At 42.7% G+C, this 15,766-nt stretch overlaps 2 protein-coding genes across 2 annotated transcripts in view; both read right to left on the bottom strand.

Moving 5' to 3' along the window:
* Nucleotides 1-15,766, bottom strand: part of ccdc180 (coiled-coil domain containing 180) — a 90,452-nt gene that overhangs the window by 60,955 nt on the left and 13,731 nt on the right. The window lies entirely within an intron of this gene.
* Nucleotides 3,534-8,351, bottom strand: LOC307042962 (uncharacterized protein). Its single transcript, XM_079687119.1, has 5 exons — nucleotides 7,180-8,351; nucleotides 5,857-6,438; nucleotides 5,605-5,748; nucleotides 4,660-4,915; nucleotides 3,534-4,533 (listed from the first exon to the last, which is right to left on the bottom strand). The coding sequence occupies exons 1-5, from the start codon at nucleotides 7,927-7,929 to the stop codon at nucleotides 3,872-3,874; spliced, it is 2,394 nt and encodes a 797-aa protein (XP_079543245.1). The 5' UTR covers nucleotides 7,930-8,351; the 3' UTR covers nucleotides 3,534-3,871.

The following is a 15,766-nucleotide window of genomic DNA, read 5'->3' as shown; positions in this document are numbered from 1 at the left end:
AAGGGTGAAAAGGGTTTGTGCCCATAATGGGCAGCATTAATATATACCCACATGCCAGCTAAGGTCAGAAGAGCTTTATTTAACAGCTGCTCTTATGTCTGTGACCCCTCCTGTTGTTCATTGATAAGCCTGAAACATGCACTTGTCAAGGTTCAGAGGCAAATCTGGCAGTAGCCATCGATCATCTTAAGATAAGATATACTTTATTGATCCCAAGTTGGAAACATTTGCTTTACATCAGCATGTGTAACAGTTGGAAATATGCAGTGGTGTTTATTTGTAAATCATTTAGTATAATCACACAAATTCTGTGTTTTATATTTAATAATTCTGTGTTCTTTATTTATTGAATATTCAATATAATATACTGATTGGATCAAATATAAAAGTCAGCCGAATTAGTGTTGTTCCTGCGAGGAGACGTATTGTGTGAAAAGAAATGTAAGATTTTGTTTAATTGCTGATATATTTATGATCCACGTCACGTTTTCAGTTTCAGCGGCAGTTCTTCCTGTTTGTCTAGAAGTCTTCTCATCAGGACTCTATAAATAGAGAACTACGGCAGATATGTAATATGTAATGCAGCCGAACCGTGTATTACAATGCCGTTATGTGATGACCTCCAAAGAGAAAAGCAAGCACACTCGGAATAAAGTATTATTATTATTTATTTATTTTATTCGGATTTCACATCAACAGGAAGTCCGGTTAACTAAAATGTCCGTGCGGAACAATACCCCAACCCATAGATCCGTGGGTGAATAATGTTAATCACCACATTACAAACATCCCTTCACATTTACATTTCTAATTTGCATTAAAGTATTTCGTGAGGCCTTCTAAAATGTTTTTAAATATAATTAGGGTTGTAGTTGAAGAGTTTGTAACGGACAACGGCACGTCCATTAATTCCACATCCACACGCATGGATTAACATCGATTTAATACATTCATGTAGCCTTTGTTTCTGCTAAAAGAGGTGTCGACCAGCTGGGGAAACAAGAAAATCAGCGAAATCGAGTGTGACTATTACAAAATAAATAATTATTATATTAACATTGACAATAACAACCGAATGTCAGGGAGCGTTCTCATGGCGTCTATTATCAACGCTATGGGAAGTCTATTAAGGTCTATGGGACACCCTGCCCTTTGAAAACGGACTCTCGAGGGGTACCCTGTCCGTAATTCCGTGACAGGGAGGGGCCCTGACCGTCCGTCAACGTGTGACGGGTTGGGAGTGAGAACGTGTTGGTCCCCGGTGTGTCAGGAGACTCTCAAAGTGTCAGGAAATAAACCCCTCTCTCTTCTCCTCCGTACCCACATCTCTAAAAACGGGGGAGCAACGGAGCTGATCCAGATTTGCTGCGTCATAACCACATTACTCAAATGTGGGCGGGCTTTAAACCCACGGGCCAATCAGAAACGTTGCTGTCAGTAACAATGAGACGTGATCTGGAAGTAATATGGTCTGTGTTTACATTAGCATGCTAACACTCAGAGCTAACCTGTACTGGAGAGAGTGTGTGTGAAGAAGCAGGAAATCAAAAGGAAGTCACCTTGTGGTAAACCTGAGAGAGAGAGAGAGTTTGAGCTCCATCCTGTTTCAGAGAGAATCCTTGATGTGGTTTGGAACATGATATGGAGTTTCATCATGGTAGCGTTTAGCTGAGTTTCTGCTTCTCTCTGCAGCATGTGGCTACAAAGGGGGCGTGGCCCTGTAGCCACAGACCCAGAATCAGCTCTTTAGGAGCAGGGCTGAAATAGAGGGGGATGAGGCTAAATGGTGATCTGTATAGATATGGCTCTATCAGTTATTGTTGAAATATAGCACAATAGGTGAGCTTCAACACGTTTTTCTAACCATTTAGGAAAAACTATTATTTCCAAAGCACATCTTTATGTTAATTATCATAACATTTAGTAAAAAGTAACAGTCGAGAAATTATTCAAATATATATTTATAACAACATAAAACATAAACACAGAGTAAAAGGACAGTGAGTAAAATAAGAATAATGATGGTTCTTGGTTATGTTCATGTTGTGATGATATTATTGATGGATGTTGAGAGTTGTACTGATGAACTGATCTGACGTTTACGTCTCTTCAGACTTTCTTTCAGGCCGAATATTTCCCACTCAGATTTCTGACTGGTAGCTCGCTAGTCTTATAGCACTGACAGGACCTTTGTTACTCTTTTTGTAATTTTGTCTAAGTGGACTTCACAGTTTGTACAGAATATCAGTATGACGATACGACACCCTCTGTCCTTAGACCCTCTGTCCTAGACCCTCACATCGTACAAGGAAACTTCCAGAGAAACCCCACAGTTTAAAGGGGAACATGGAGAAACCTCAGGGAGAGCAACAGAGGAGGGATCCCTCTCCCAGGACGGACAGACGTGCAATAGATGCTGTGTGTAAATTGAAGAGATAATACATTTACAGCATAGGTAGTCCGAATGTTTGGAAATGCATGTGTAAAGTAATGCATGAAAAACAGTAGTTAGTACCCATTAACTATCTAACCATCAGTTAAGCAGTTTAACAAACAAACAAACACTGTTGATGACAATGACGGATCTACAGCCGCTCAAATTTTCAATTGAATTTAATCAACAATCTAAATGTTATGAACACATTTGATATAAATGAGGAACATATTAACAACCTGAATGTATAATGACAGTAATACCAAAACGAGATTGCTTTTAGATCTAGAACTTGTGATGGATGTCATGCAGCAATCTGCCTAGGGGACCATCTTTGTGTTCATTGAACAGCCAATGTGTCCACTCTATGAAAGAAAGATGACTCTTCAGAGTCTTCACTGTGCGGTTTCCCCGCAGTCTCCAGACCTTGGTCAACGTTTATGTTGACCAAGCCCGCTCAATGTTTTGGGTGTGGGCTCTTGTGTCTAGGTCCACAAATGACTGGCTGTGGTTTACAGAGAAATGGACAAAGCCACTTTCTGCGAGTGCAGTCGTGTACACCCTAGTCCTGCTGTGTAAGAATATTGGTACAGGGTATCTGCAGGATTCATAGAGATGAATTTACTACCTTTTACTACCTTTTTTACTACCTCCACAATATTTTTTACTACCAACACGACATCAAGCAGCAGCCCTTTTTGGACTACTAATTATAAGGTATTAGTGTGACACTGTCACACCCGTCATACATATCAGGTACACTAATGTTTAATTGTGATCATTAAGTATTGTCATTGTCAATTGTGTTTTTTTTTGTAGTGTTGAGTTGACCCTTAGCCCTAATAAAGTGAGTAATAACCTTGACACTTCTTAAACACATATCACTTAACAACCATAAATATTAATAATAAAGTGTCACATCACACACACTTACTCACAAACACGCATTCTCTCACAAACACGCATTCTCTCACACACACACACACACACACACACACACACACACACACACACACACACACACACACACACACACACACACACACACACACACTTAAGCAGTTACTGGTGCGTATTAATGAAAAAAATTGAAAATCAATCAAATAAATAACTTTAATGAACAATATGCTCTGAGGACTACAGCTTTCAAAGATCTGCTTCAATATAACATTCACCATATTTAAACACAATAACGTGTGTGAGGAGTGCATGTATGCACATGTCTGTGGGTGCGCCTTTGTATGGATGTTGTTGTTGTTGCAATCTACATTGTATCTAAGTGAATCATTTAAAACAATAACTGTAGGGGTGTACGTGTGTGTGTGTTTGTGTGTGCGTGTGCCTGCATTCGTCTGTGGGTGTGCCTGTGTGCAGTTGTTGCAATCTACATTGTATCTAAGAGAAACATTTAAAACAATAACTGTGAGGGGTGTACAGTCACAGAAGTCTCAGTTGTGAGGACTTATCTTCAATTATTTTCTCCAATTTGCAGAGCTCTTCTTTTTTTTCTTTCTGCCTTCTGCGAAGGGTATTGGACTTGATTATCAGTTCAGCCATTTTGGACCCAGCCTTTCCCTCAGCCTGCTCGGCCAACTTGTCCGCGTCCTTTTCCAGTGAGTGACAAACACGGCGAAGTACCTCTTCCTGTCTTCTGAGGTCCAGAAGCTCCTCCCCCACTGCCTTCCTCCTCAGAGCATGGGCAGCACTCTCTCTCTTTTTCTTTTCACTGTCAAGGTACAGTCTGTACTGGGATCTAGCTGATGAGGCAGAGGCAAGGAGCTCCTTTGTGAGGGGCACTTTCAAAACACCACCACAACTGTTGATCCTGTCACAAACTAGTCTCAGTGATTCCAGTGTGCGGTCATGGAGATTGCATGTCTCCACCTCTTTGTTCACTGAAAATCCTCTTTCCACAGTGGCTTGGCCATGGGAAAGAAGGAGGAGACTCTGGCAAAACTGCAGCAAGTCAGGGTAAGGCCTGCTGAGGGTTGTGTAGAAGAACACATCAAGGCGGTCCTTCAGTGGCTTGAAAGCCAGGAAACGTTCATCCCGTCCTTCCACAGAGGTCAACGATTCGAACTGTTGAATGATAACATCACCTACAATATTGACAAAAACATAATCATTAATGACATTTAAGTACATTTCAAAGTAGAACACCCTTAGAACATGGCCTTCATTTGAATGACCTTCCCTGTCCCTAGACATACTGTATTTTTTCTTACCAGCTGGAATGCCACCTGTCAATCTCTTTCCCTGAAGGAATGTCTGCACTACACTCTTCATTTGCTTGATGCACCACTCCGGTTCTTGGTGGATTTGTGTGGGATCAAGGCATGCAATGTGCCTAACCATTGGAACCTTTAGGGGGGATTTGTCTTGCAATTTCATGACAACCTTAACAAGGCACTGCAAACATTCTTTCCTGAAGGTTAGCAGAGAGAGCTCCCCTATCTTGCCTCCTGGTTTGCTCTGAAGGGCCTAACAAATAGAGAACATTAATGTTCATACAAGGATATTTATTTGTCACATATATAGAGATACTTGTGTAAAACCTGTGGGGAAAAGATGTTGGTTGTCTGCTCTCTGGGTGTGTGGGTGTGTGTGTGTGTGTGTGTGTGTGTGTGTGTGTGTGTGTGTGTGTGTGTGTGTGTGTGTGTGTGTGTGTGTGTGTGTGTGTGTGTGTGTGTGTGTGTGTGTGTGTGTGTGTGTGTGTGTGTGTGTGTGTGTGTGTGTGTGTGTGTGGGTGTGGGTGTGTTTGTGTGTGTGTGTGGGTGGGTGGGGGAGTGATGGGATATGTGAGTATAGTTCAGGATGAGTTCAGGATGCATAAACATTCACTGCTATGATTGGAAATTAAACTATGACAAGTTACACATTTAAAACAATCCTAACAATTTAACCAGAGTGAGAAAGAGGTTTGGTATATCCTCATGGCTGTGGTTCAGTTTAAGCCTCAATGCCAAAGGCCTGGTGGTGAAGACCACTGAAGTTTGAAAGATAACCATTAACAACTACACAATTACGATAGCTATATTGCTTACCACAGAGGTGGTTAAATAATGCCCAATGTTACTCATTCATTTTCTACCCTAATAGTTCGAAGTAACTATTTATTTGTGCCGACAGCACATTTCATGTATGACATTGAAAGTATCTGCAGTAATTACCTTGATGGCAGATTCAGCACCCAGGCCGATGTCCACATTTTTCAGAGCCACCCAGTTCTTCTCCTCAGACACCTGGATTGTGATAAGTTGCAGTGGGCTTCGGTCCTGTATAAGTTCCCTTTTAACAAATCGCCGCAGTAAAGCCTTAAAAGAACAACAAAAACTGTTAGCAATCAAGTCACACCTGTCAACTGATACAGTTTAATCACATTCAAATAAAGACAGTTACTCTACAGGAATTACATTTCTTACCATCAGGAGTTCTTTCAGATCTTTAGCAAAAAAGGGCAGCACAGGCTCGTCGGTCTGATATTTGGTCAGGAAGGGGTTGAAGCTTCGTGCAACTGACAAGAAGAACTGGAGCTTTGGAATTATCAAATTATCATCCCGTGCTGCCAAAATGATATCATATGACGCCGTGTTTGGGTTTGTCACCTTTTTCTTCTGAACAGCATCAACATATGTTAAAAGCACAGGCCAAATGTCGACAGCTCTCTCAGCCACAGGGACATTTTCCACCCATCTGTGGCCACAGAAAGATCGGGGAAAGGTAGAAGATCCTGTGGTGGCGGTGTAATCTTCTCTACGGGCAGGAACATTGTGGAAGATGTAGTGCATAGCTCGCAACAGTTTGTCTACCTGCCATGTTGCGAATCCTGCCTTCATGGCATTGTGGAGGGTGTGCAAGCCACAACTGCCAACACTGATGAGTTGTGCATCCCCATGAAGCTCTGAATGTTCGTTCTGAAGGAGCTTCAGCAGCTTGAAGTTGACATTTGGGCCATCCATACTGACAGACAGCAGGTGTCTCAAGTTGAGTTGTGCAACACATTCCTGTGAATTGTCACAAAAAACAAAGTTTATTGAAAATTTTAATCTGTCCTGTGGTTTTTGGTTATTCATAAAATAGACAATAGATAGACAGTAAATACAGTGCCAGTAAGTATAAGTCAAACGTGTTTCCCCCTTTGTAGTACCAGTATGCATCTTTCAGAAATATTAACCAAATCCTTCATCAAAATGTGACCCTGCAAGGCGAAACCAGTCGCTTTGGTAAAATGTACAAAACTAAGTTATTGTTCTCATATGAACGGCGATAAACTAAGCTTTCCAACGATATGTATATTGAGGCTATTGCTAGAACAATCGTTAAGATAACTGTATCCAAAGTGGCATGGTTCTCCTGTCATGATAATGCTAGAAGAGGAGAAAATCACCTTTTTAAGCGGCGTTGACAAATGGTATGACTGCTAATGTGTTGCATCTTCACCGGGCTTAACAGTCAAAACGTATGTTTTTCCGTGATTTGTCCACGATATGAAATGATATGTAGACTGTATACTGTCAAATTATGCGAAAACATGAAATTCAACATTTTAACCCGGATGTTTGTTTACCGTGGATTTTCTCAAAATAGCATTGAGCGCAAAGCGACTGATATCGCCTTGCAGGGTCACAAAACACACCCGACACACACGTCGTGTAGGCTAAAGCTTAGGCTAACTATGACATAAACATTTTCAAATGGGCATATAACGACAATAAGAAAGAACAAACAAGAAAATATCAACTCACTTTAATGCTTTGCAGCAAGTCTTCAGCCCTTGCATGTCCAAGAAACTGTGACCCAAAATATGAAGACGTCACGCGGTCATCTCTCCAGAACCGAACGTGAATATCCATTTGCTTCTTCTTGGCGGACTGGTTCAGAGACTCGTCAAACATGACAACATATGGCCCAGAAGCATTGATGCTATTTATAAGAAGCTTCTTAAAATGTGGAGCAATGCCAAATCCAAGGATATACGATGTCTTATCTTTGCCACAAACAAAACTTTTGGCTATGTCGGAGTCAGTGAACATGTTTTCGAACAATTCCCCAATGCCCTCATTCGAATTGAATGAATGATGGTTAGCTGCTGTGTTCAGGCACCAGAGAACCTCAGCCCTGAGGGCTGATGTTTGTGGCGGTAACGTCTGCTGTTTGGCTATCGCAGCCGTGGTGGTGCTGGTGGCACTGGTTTGCTGCCGAGGTGGTGCGACTGTTGCTGATAAGTTGGCATGATCTGCCGCGATCTGTGTGGTGCTGCTGCTAGCATCGCAAAACAACGAAATCGGCAGCTGTCCCCCCCTCACCCGAAGCCGCTGCTGGTGTATAGCCGATCCACTGTGGGACTTGATAGCAGTAATGCCGTTCCAGGTAACATTTATAGTTTTTTTGCAGACACTGCAAAATGCTTCACGGTCATTTCCTATGACGGGTTTAAGCCAGTCTTTATATAAGGGGTCATCAACCCATAATTGCGAAAACTTGCACTTCCCCATTTCACACTAAATTTGCTCGAATTTGCTAACATCAGAAAAAGTAGACTGCAACTGTGGCAAAAGGCGGCTCTGCTAACGTCAATTGTTGGAAAAAGGCGGAAAATGTTGTAAGCGTCGCTGATAGGCTATGAAGTCCACACAGGTTACCTCTACGTCATTGCTATCAACTACGCCTCACTCAGGTCCTGTTAGCACCGTATATATTTTTAAACTACGTAGGCTAGATGAAATTCAAACATGCAGACACAAATAATAAGCAAACAATGGAAACTCATTATATATTGAGGCAGAGTTTTAAAAAAATTACTACCAAGTCAAATTGCGTTTGTTACCTTTTACTACCTTTCAAGGGCCTTAATTTGGGTAGATTCTTTTTACTACCTTTTACTACCTTTTACTACCGCGCGGACACCCTGTGGTAGAGCAGAACTCAATACAGACTTTAGATCCCCCAGCCAGCACAATCACCACAAGGACTTAAGAAAAGGACATTAGAGTGTCTTGTAATTCTACATCATTCAGAGTAATTACAATAGGTAAATAAAAAGTATCCAGTTATGGATCAACAAAATATTTTCACAAGATCACAAAATCACAATATATATACAGTGTCAACATTAGGCCCAAGTAAAACAAAACCCTGAGATCTCAATAAAAAAAGAATTTCCCTTTTTACATTTTGGGTGGAGCCCTCAAACATTTATCATTTTGAACAAACACTCCTCATAGCCACACACTGCTGGTTATGATCACCACTTGCATAGGCAGTGCTCACACATTAATAATAAAATACAGATTTACATTTTTACCACATCCTGCCATGCTACCCACTTTTATAGATCCACAGAAACGGGAGGATTCCACCGCAGCGATGGTGCTCCGGGTGGACCGAGTCCGCTCCAGGACGTTAGAGAGAACTTTGTCCCTCAACCAAAAAAACAGCCTGCACACATGTGTGCAGAACAGTTACAATCTCATCTCAATCAATCAACATACAGTTCAAATAAATCAACATTAGTTCAGATTAGCTCACAAGGCTTCCTTTGTGACACAGGTCACAAAGCGCGTCACATCTAGCTTAGCCGCATTAGCTTAGCTCCATTAGCTTAGCAGCATTAGCCGCTAACAAGATTAACATTAAAACATTCATATTCTAATCATAGAATATATCTATTATCTCCTATTCTAGCATTCATAACCTCATTCAACACAATTCAAACAATTTTAAGGATACATATCATACAGTGGAGTAGCAAAAGCCGATATGTTAGCAGGCTACGTTAAGCTAATTTTCGCTGACTCACCAGGTCAATGCTAACAGAAGAGGAATAACGTCCACTCTTTCCATGTTTCCTTATCTCCCGCTATCCTATAGTCACGCAGGTCTGGTGATTTGCGCACAGCACGTCTGTCTCTTCTGTCAGTGTGGCGTTCAGGGAACATACGTAAATTAGTCAACAGCATCATAACCTGGATTACACGTTCTTTTACAATTACAAAATAATCACTTCGTTTCTCAAAAAAGAAGAAAAAAACCAATTAATAATAAAAACTCAGTAAACCAAATAAAAAAAGTAGTACAATAATTTTTACTAACTAAAAAGAAAGTTTGGGAGATGTGACAGGAGTTCTTCAATCAAAGGAACTCCTCATTGACTAACCATAAACAAATGATTCATGAATACAGTACCCCCCAGTCTGTTAACCAGTAACTAACCATCAATTCTTCAATCGCAGTCACTCAAGAACTCCTCATTAATCATTGGTAGTGATTGTATACAAGCAAGGGTGATCAATAAACAGATACCAACGGATAGAGTCTGATCATCATTCAGCCGGGGACGCTACAATTACTATAGTGAATGTTTAAATGATATCAATAAAGATTAAGCCCCAGAAAGCACATGGCTACTTAACATGCTAGCCATGTGCTTTGGTATTATCGGCTGAATCTTTATTTATTGATTAGATCACGTTACTCTGATGATAGTGTTCAACACAGCCTATATGTCTGAACTCGATTCTTAGAGTCATGTGTTACGGAGCCTTCTCTTCAATATTGTTACCACATATCAAGCATGTTGCGCTGCTCTTTCCAATGTGGAAGCAGAATGTGTGAAAGCATAGAGCACGATGCGGGGTGTGTCTCTAGACTGGAATAGCGGGGCCCAGTACTGAACTCGCCTCGCAGGTGCACACGCCAGGATAGAGGACATCAGACTCCAGAGAAAACTTGCTGGAGTCCGAGTCCGAGCGTCAATGTACAAGTCGAGTCCCAGTCATCGTGGCCGAAAAATTCACGAGTAGGAGTTCGAGTCAGAGTCAATCAGTGTGCGAGTCCGAGTCGAGTCACGAGTCTCGAAAATCGGCTGGTGCTTCCTCATGTGTTTCTTTAATCTACATCTCACTGTAAACTATTTCTTACAACTGAGTAACTGTAAGGTTTCTCTCCTGTATGAACTGTCATGTGTCTATTTAAACTACTACGCTGTGTAAATGATTTCTCACAGACTGAGCAGCCATATGGTTTTTCTCCTGTGTGAACTCTCATGTGAATAGTTACATTTCCTTTTAGTATAAAATATTTCTTACAGACTGAGCAGCTGTATAGTTTCTCTCCAGTGTGCTCTCTCATGTGTCTATTGAAAGTTTTTCCCTGTTTAAATGATTTCTTACAGACTGAGCAGCTGTATGGTTTCTCTTCTGTATGAACTGTCATGTGACTCTTTAACTGACCTCTCATTGGAAATGATTTCTCACAGACTGAACAGCTGAATAGTTTCTCTCCTGTATGAACTGCCATGTGGTACTTTAAACTAGATATCCTTGTAAAAGATTTCTTACAGACTGAGCAGCTGAATTGTTTCGCTCTATAGCGCTTCTCTCCAGCATTACACCTTGAATCGCTGACAGGCTTTTGGTTATTTTCCTGAGAGTTTGAACCTGACTGAGGTTCTCCGGTCTCGCTCCAATCAGCACTGTCTTCAGTGTCTTCAGAAGAGTCTCCAGGGTTGTCCTCAGTGTCTGGTTCAGAAGAGTCTCCAGGGTTGTCCTCAGTCTCTGGTTGTAAATGCCTCTCTGGATCTGAGTTCCTGGCTAGTTCTGGTCCTCCACAGTCCTCTCCATCAGCTTCTGTTTCCATGTGTTCAGTTTGTCTTTGATGAAGCTGAGAGGACTGAGGTTTCTCTTCATCATCTTCACTCTTCACAGGGACAGGAGTGAATATGAACTCAATGATATCAGCCTCCTCCGGCCCTTGAAGCTGCCCTTCCTCCGGACTGATCCAGAGTTCCTCCTGTTCCTCTTTAATGTGTGGGGGGGGGTCTGGACACTCCTGGTCCAGACTGGAGCTCCACTCCTGCTGCTCAGGGGGAACCTCTTCTTTAACAACCACCAGCTGGCCGTCTGCAGGAAACAGGAAGCACAGTCAGAAAAACTGTTAGAATTTAGAATCTAATCACTTTTACAAGTTGAGTAGTTTTGCAGCCCTAATCAATGCCTCAGTGTTTTGTTCTCATAAAGGAAGTCTTTCGGTTATTATGTCTGTTGCTCAGACTGAGAGACTCTGATAACTACAGCTCAGACTGAGAGGCTCTGATAACTACAGCTCAGACTGAGAGGCTAAAATAACTAAAGCTCAGACTGAGAGGCTCTGATAACTACAGCTCAGACTGAGAGACTCTGATAACTATAGCTCAGACTGAGAGGCTAATTACTACAGCTCAGACTGAGAGGCTCTAATAACTACAGCTCAGACTGAGAGAGATAACTACAGCTCAGACTGAGAGGCTCTAATAACTACAGCTCAGACTGAGAGGCTCTAATAACTAAAGCTCAGACTGAGAGGCTAATTACTACAGCTCAGACTGAGAGGCTCTAATAACTACAGCTCAGACTGAGAGAGATAACTACAGCTCAGACTGAGAGGCTCTAATAACTACAGCTCAGACTGAGAGGCTAAAATAACTACAGCTCAGACTGAGAGGCTCTGATAACTATAGCTCAGACTGAGAGGCTAATTACTACAGCTCAGACTGAGAGGCTCTAATAACTACAGCTCAGACTGAGAGAGATAACTACAGCTCAGACTGAGAGGCTCTAATAACTACAGCTCAGACTGAGAGAGATAACTACAGCTCAGACTGAGAGGCTCTGATAACTACAGCTCAGACTCAGAGGCTCTGATAACTACAGCTCAGACTGAGAGGCTCTGATAACTACAGCTCAGACTGAGAGACTCTGATAACTACAGCTCAGACTGAGAGGGTCTGATAACTACAGCTCAGACTGAGAGACTCTGATAACTACAGCTCAGACTGAGAGGCTCTGATAACTACAGCTCAGACTGAGAGACTCTGATAACTACAGCTCAGACTGAGAGGCTCTGATAACTACAGCTCAGACTGAGAGGCTCTGATAACTACAGCTCAGACTGAGAGGCTCTGATAACTACAGCTCAGACTGAGAGGCTCTGATAACTACAGCTCAGACTGAGAGACTCTGATAACTACAGCTCAGACTGAGAGACTCTGATAACTACAGCTCAGACTGAGAGGCTCTGATAACTACAGCTCAGACTGAGAGGCTCTGATAACTACAGCTCAGACTGAGAGGCTCTGATAACTACAGCTCAGACTGAGAGGCTCTGATAACTACAGCTCAGACTGAGAGGCTCTGATAACTACAGCTCAGACTGAGAGGCTCTGATATCTACAGCTCAGACTGAGAGACTCTGATATCTACAGCTCAGACTGAGAGACTCTGATAACTACAGCTCAGACTGAGAGGCTCTGATAACTACAGCTCAGACTGAGAGACTCTGATAACTACAGCTCAGACTGAGAGGCTCTGATAACTACAGCTCAGACTGAGAGACTCTGATAACTACAGCTCAGACTGAGAGACTCTGATAACTACAGCTCAGACTGAGAGGCTCTGATAACTACAGCTCAGACTGAGAGGCTCTGATAACTACAGCTCAGACTGAGAGAGATAACTACAGCTCAGACTGAGAGACTCTGATAACTACAGCTCAGACTGAGAGACTCTGATAACTACAGCTCAGACTGAGAGGCTCTGATAACTACAGCTCAGACTGAGAGACTCTGATAACTACAGCTCAGACTGAGAGACTCTGATAACTACAGCTCAGACTGAGAGAGATAACTACAGCTCAGACTGAGAGACTCTGATAACTACAGCTCAGACTGAGAGGCTCTGATAACTACAGCTCAGACTGAGAGACTCTGATAACTACAGCTCAGACTGAGAGACTCTGATAACTACAGCTCAGACTGAGAGACTCTGATAACTACAGCTCAGACTGAGAGACTCTGATAACTACAGCTCAGACTGAGAGGCTCTGATAACTACAGCTCAGACTGAGAGACTCTGATAACTACAGCTCAGACTGAGAGGCTCTGATAACTACAGCTCAGACTGAGAGACTCTGATAACTACAGCTCAGACTGAGAGACTCTGATAACTACAGCTCAGACTGAGAGGCTCTGATAACTACAGCTCAGACTGAGAGACTGATAACTACAGCTCAGACTGAGAGGCTCTGATAACTACAGCTCAGACTGAGAGGCTCTGATAACTACAGCTCAGACTGAGAGGCTCTGATAACTACAGCTCAGACTGAGAGACTCTGATAACTACAGCTCAGACTGAGAGACTCTGATAACTACAGCTCAGACTGAGAGGCTCTGATAACTACAGCTCAGACTGAGAGGCTAAAATAACTAAAGCTCAGACTGAGAGGCTCTGATAACTACAGCTCAGACTGAGAGACTCTGATAACTATAGCTCAGACTGAGAGGCTAATTACTACAGCTCAGACTGAGAGGCTCTAATAACTACAGCTCAGACTGAGAGAGATAACTACAGCTCAGACTGAGAGGCTCTAATAACTACAGCTCAGACTGAGAGGCTCTAATAACTAAAGCTCAGACTGAGAGGCTAATTACTACAGCTCAGACTGAGAGGCTCTAATAACTACAGCTCAGACTGAGAGAGATAACTACAGCTCAGACTGAGAGGCTCTAATAACTACAGCTCAGACTGAGAGGCTAAAATAACTACAGCTCAGACTGAGAGGCTCTGATAACTATAGCTCAGACTGAGAGGCTAATTACTACAGCTCAGACTGAGAGGCTCTAATAACTACAGCTCAGACTGAGAGAGATAACTACAGCTCAGACTGAGAGGCTCTAATAACTACAGCTCAGACTGAGAGAGATAACTACAGCTCAGACTGAGAGGCTCTGATAACTACAGCTCAGACTCAGAGGCTCTGATAACTACAGCTCAGACTGAGAGGCTCTGATAACTACAGCTCAGACTGAGAGACTCTGATAACTACAGCTCAGACTGAGAGGGTCTGATAACTACAGCTCAGACTGAGAGACTCTGATAACTACAGCTCAAACTGAGAGGCTCTGATAACTACAGCTCAGACTGAGAGACTCTGATAACTACAGCTCAGACTGAGAGGCTCTGATAACTACAGCTCAGACTGAGAGGCTCTGATAACTACAGCTCAGACTGAGAGGCTCTGATAACTACAGCTCAGACTGAGAGGCTCTGATAACTACAGCTCAGACTGAGAGACTCTGATAACTACAGCTCAGACTGAGAGACTCTGATAACTACAGCTCAGACTGAGAGGCTCTGATAACTACAGCTCAGACTGAGAGGCTCTGATAACTACAGCTCAGACTGAGAGGCTCTGATAACTACAGCTCAGACTGAGAGGCTCTGATAACTACAGCTCAGACTGAGAGGCTCTGATAACTACAGCTCAGACTGAGAGGCTCTGATATCTACAGCTCAGACTGAGAGACTCTGATATCTACAGCTCAGACTGAGAGACTCTGATAACTACAGCTCAGACTGAGAGGCTCTGATAACTACAGCTCAGACTGAGAGACTCTGATAACTACAGCTCAGACTGAGAGGCTCTGATAACTACAGCTCAGACTGAGAGACTCTGATAACTACAGCTCAGACTGAGAGACTCTGATAACTACAGCTCAGACTGAGAGGCTCTGATAACTACAGCTCAGACTGAGAGGCTCTGATAACTACAGCTCAGACTGAGAGAGATAACTACAGCTCAGACTGAGAGACTCTGATAACTACAGCTCAGACTGAGAGACTCTGATAACTACAGCTCAGACTGAGAGGCTCTGATAACTACAGCTCAGACTGAGAGACTCTGATAACTACAGCTCAGACTGAGAGACTCTGATAACTACAGCTCAGACTGAGAGAGATAACTACAGCTCAGACTGAGAGACTCTGATAACTACAGCTCAGACTGAGAGGCTCTGATAACTACAGCTCAGACTGAGAGACTCTGATAACTACAGCTCAGACTGAGAGACTCTGATAACTACAGCTCAGACTGAGAGACTCTGATAACTACAGCTCAGACTGAGAGACTCTGATAACTACAGCTCAGACTGAGAGACTCTGATAACTACAGCTCAGACTGAGAGACTCTGATAACTACAGCTCAGACTGAGAGACTCTGATAACTACAGCTCAGACTGAGAGGCTCTGATAACTACAGCTCAGACTGAGAGACTCTGATAACTACAGCTCAGACTGAGAGGCTCTGATAACTACAGCTCAGACTGAGAGACTCTGATAACTACAGCTCAGACTGAGAGACTCTGATAACTACAGCTCAGACTGAGAGGCTCTGATAACTACAGCTCAGACTGAGAGACTGATAACTACAGCTCAGACTGAGAGGCTCTGATAACTACAGCTCAGACTGAGAGGCTCTGATAACTACAGCTCAGACTGAGAGAGATAACTACAGCTCAGA

This window comes from Notothenia rossii (assembly GCF_949606895.1).
Source record: "Notothenia rossii genome assembly, chromosome: 6".
Taxonomy (NCBI): domain Eukaryota; kingdom Metazoa; phylum Chordata; class Actinopteri; order Perciformes; family Nototheniidae; genus Notothenia; species Notothenia rossii.
The sequence above is the reverse complement of the archived record's forward strand: the minus strand, read 5'-3'. Positions and strand labels throughout refer to the sequence as shown.

Excerpts from the sequence above, each read along its gene's own strand:
- LOC307042962 (XM_079687119.1), bottom strand. The coding sequence starts at position 7,929 with ATGGGGAAGTGCAAGTTTTCGCAATTATGGGTTGATGACCCCTTATAT. Across the intron at positions 4,916-5,604 it reads GTGCTGAATCTGCCATCAAG|GCCCTTCAGAGCAAACCAGG; the intron begins GTAATTACTGCA and ends TCTATTTGTTAG. Across the intron at positions 4,534-4,659 it reads GACAGGTGGCATTCCAGCTG|GTGATGTTATCATTCAACAG; the intron begins GTAAGAAAAAAT and ends TCAATATTGTAG.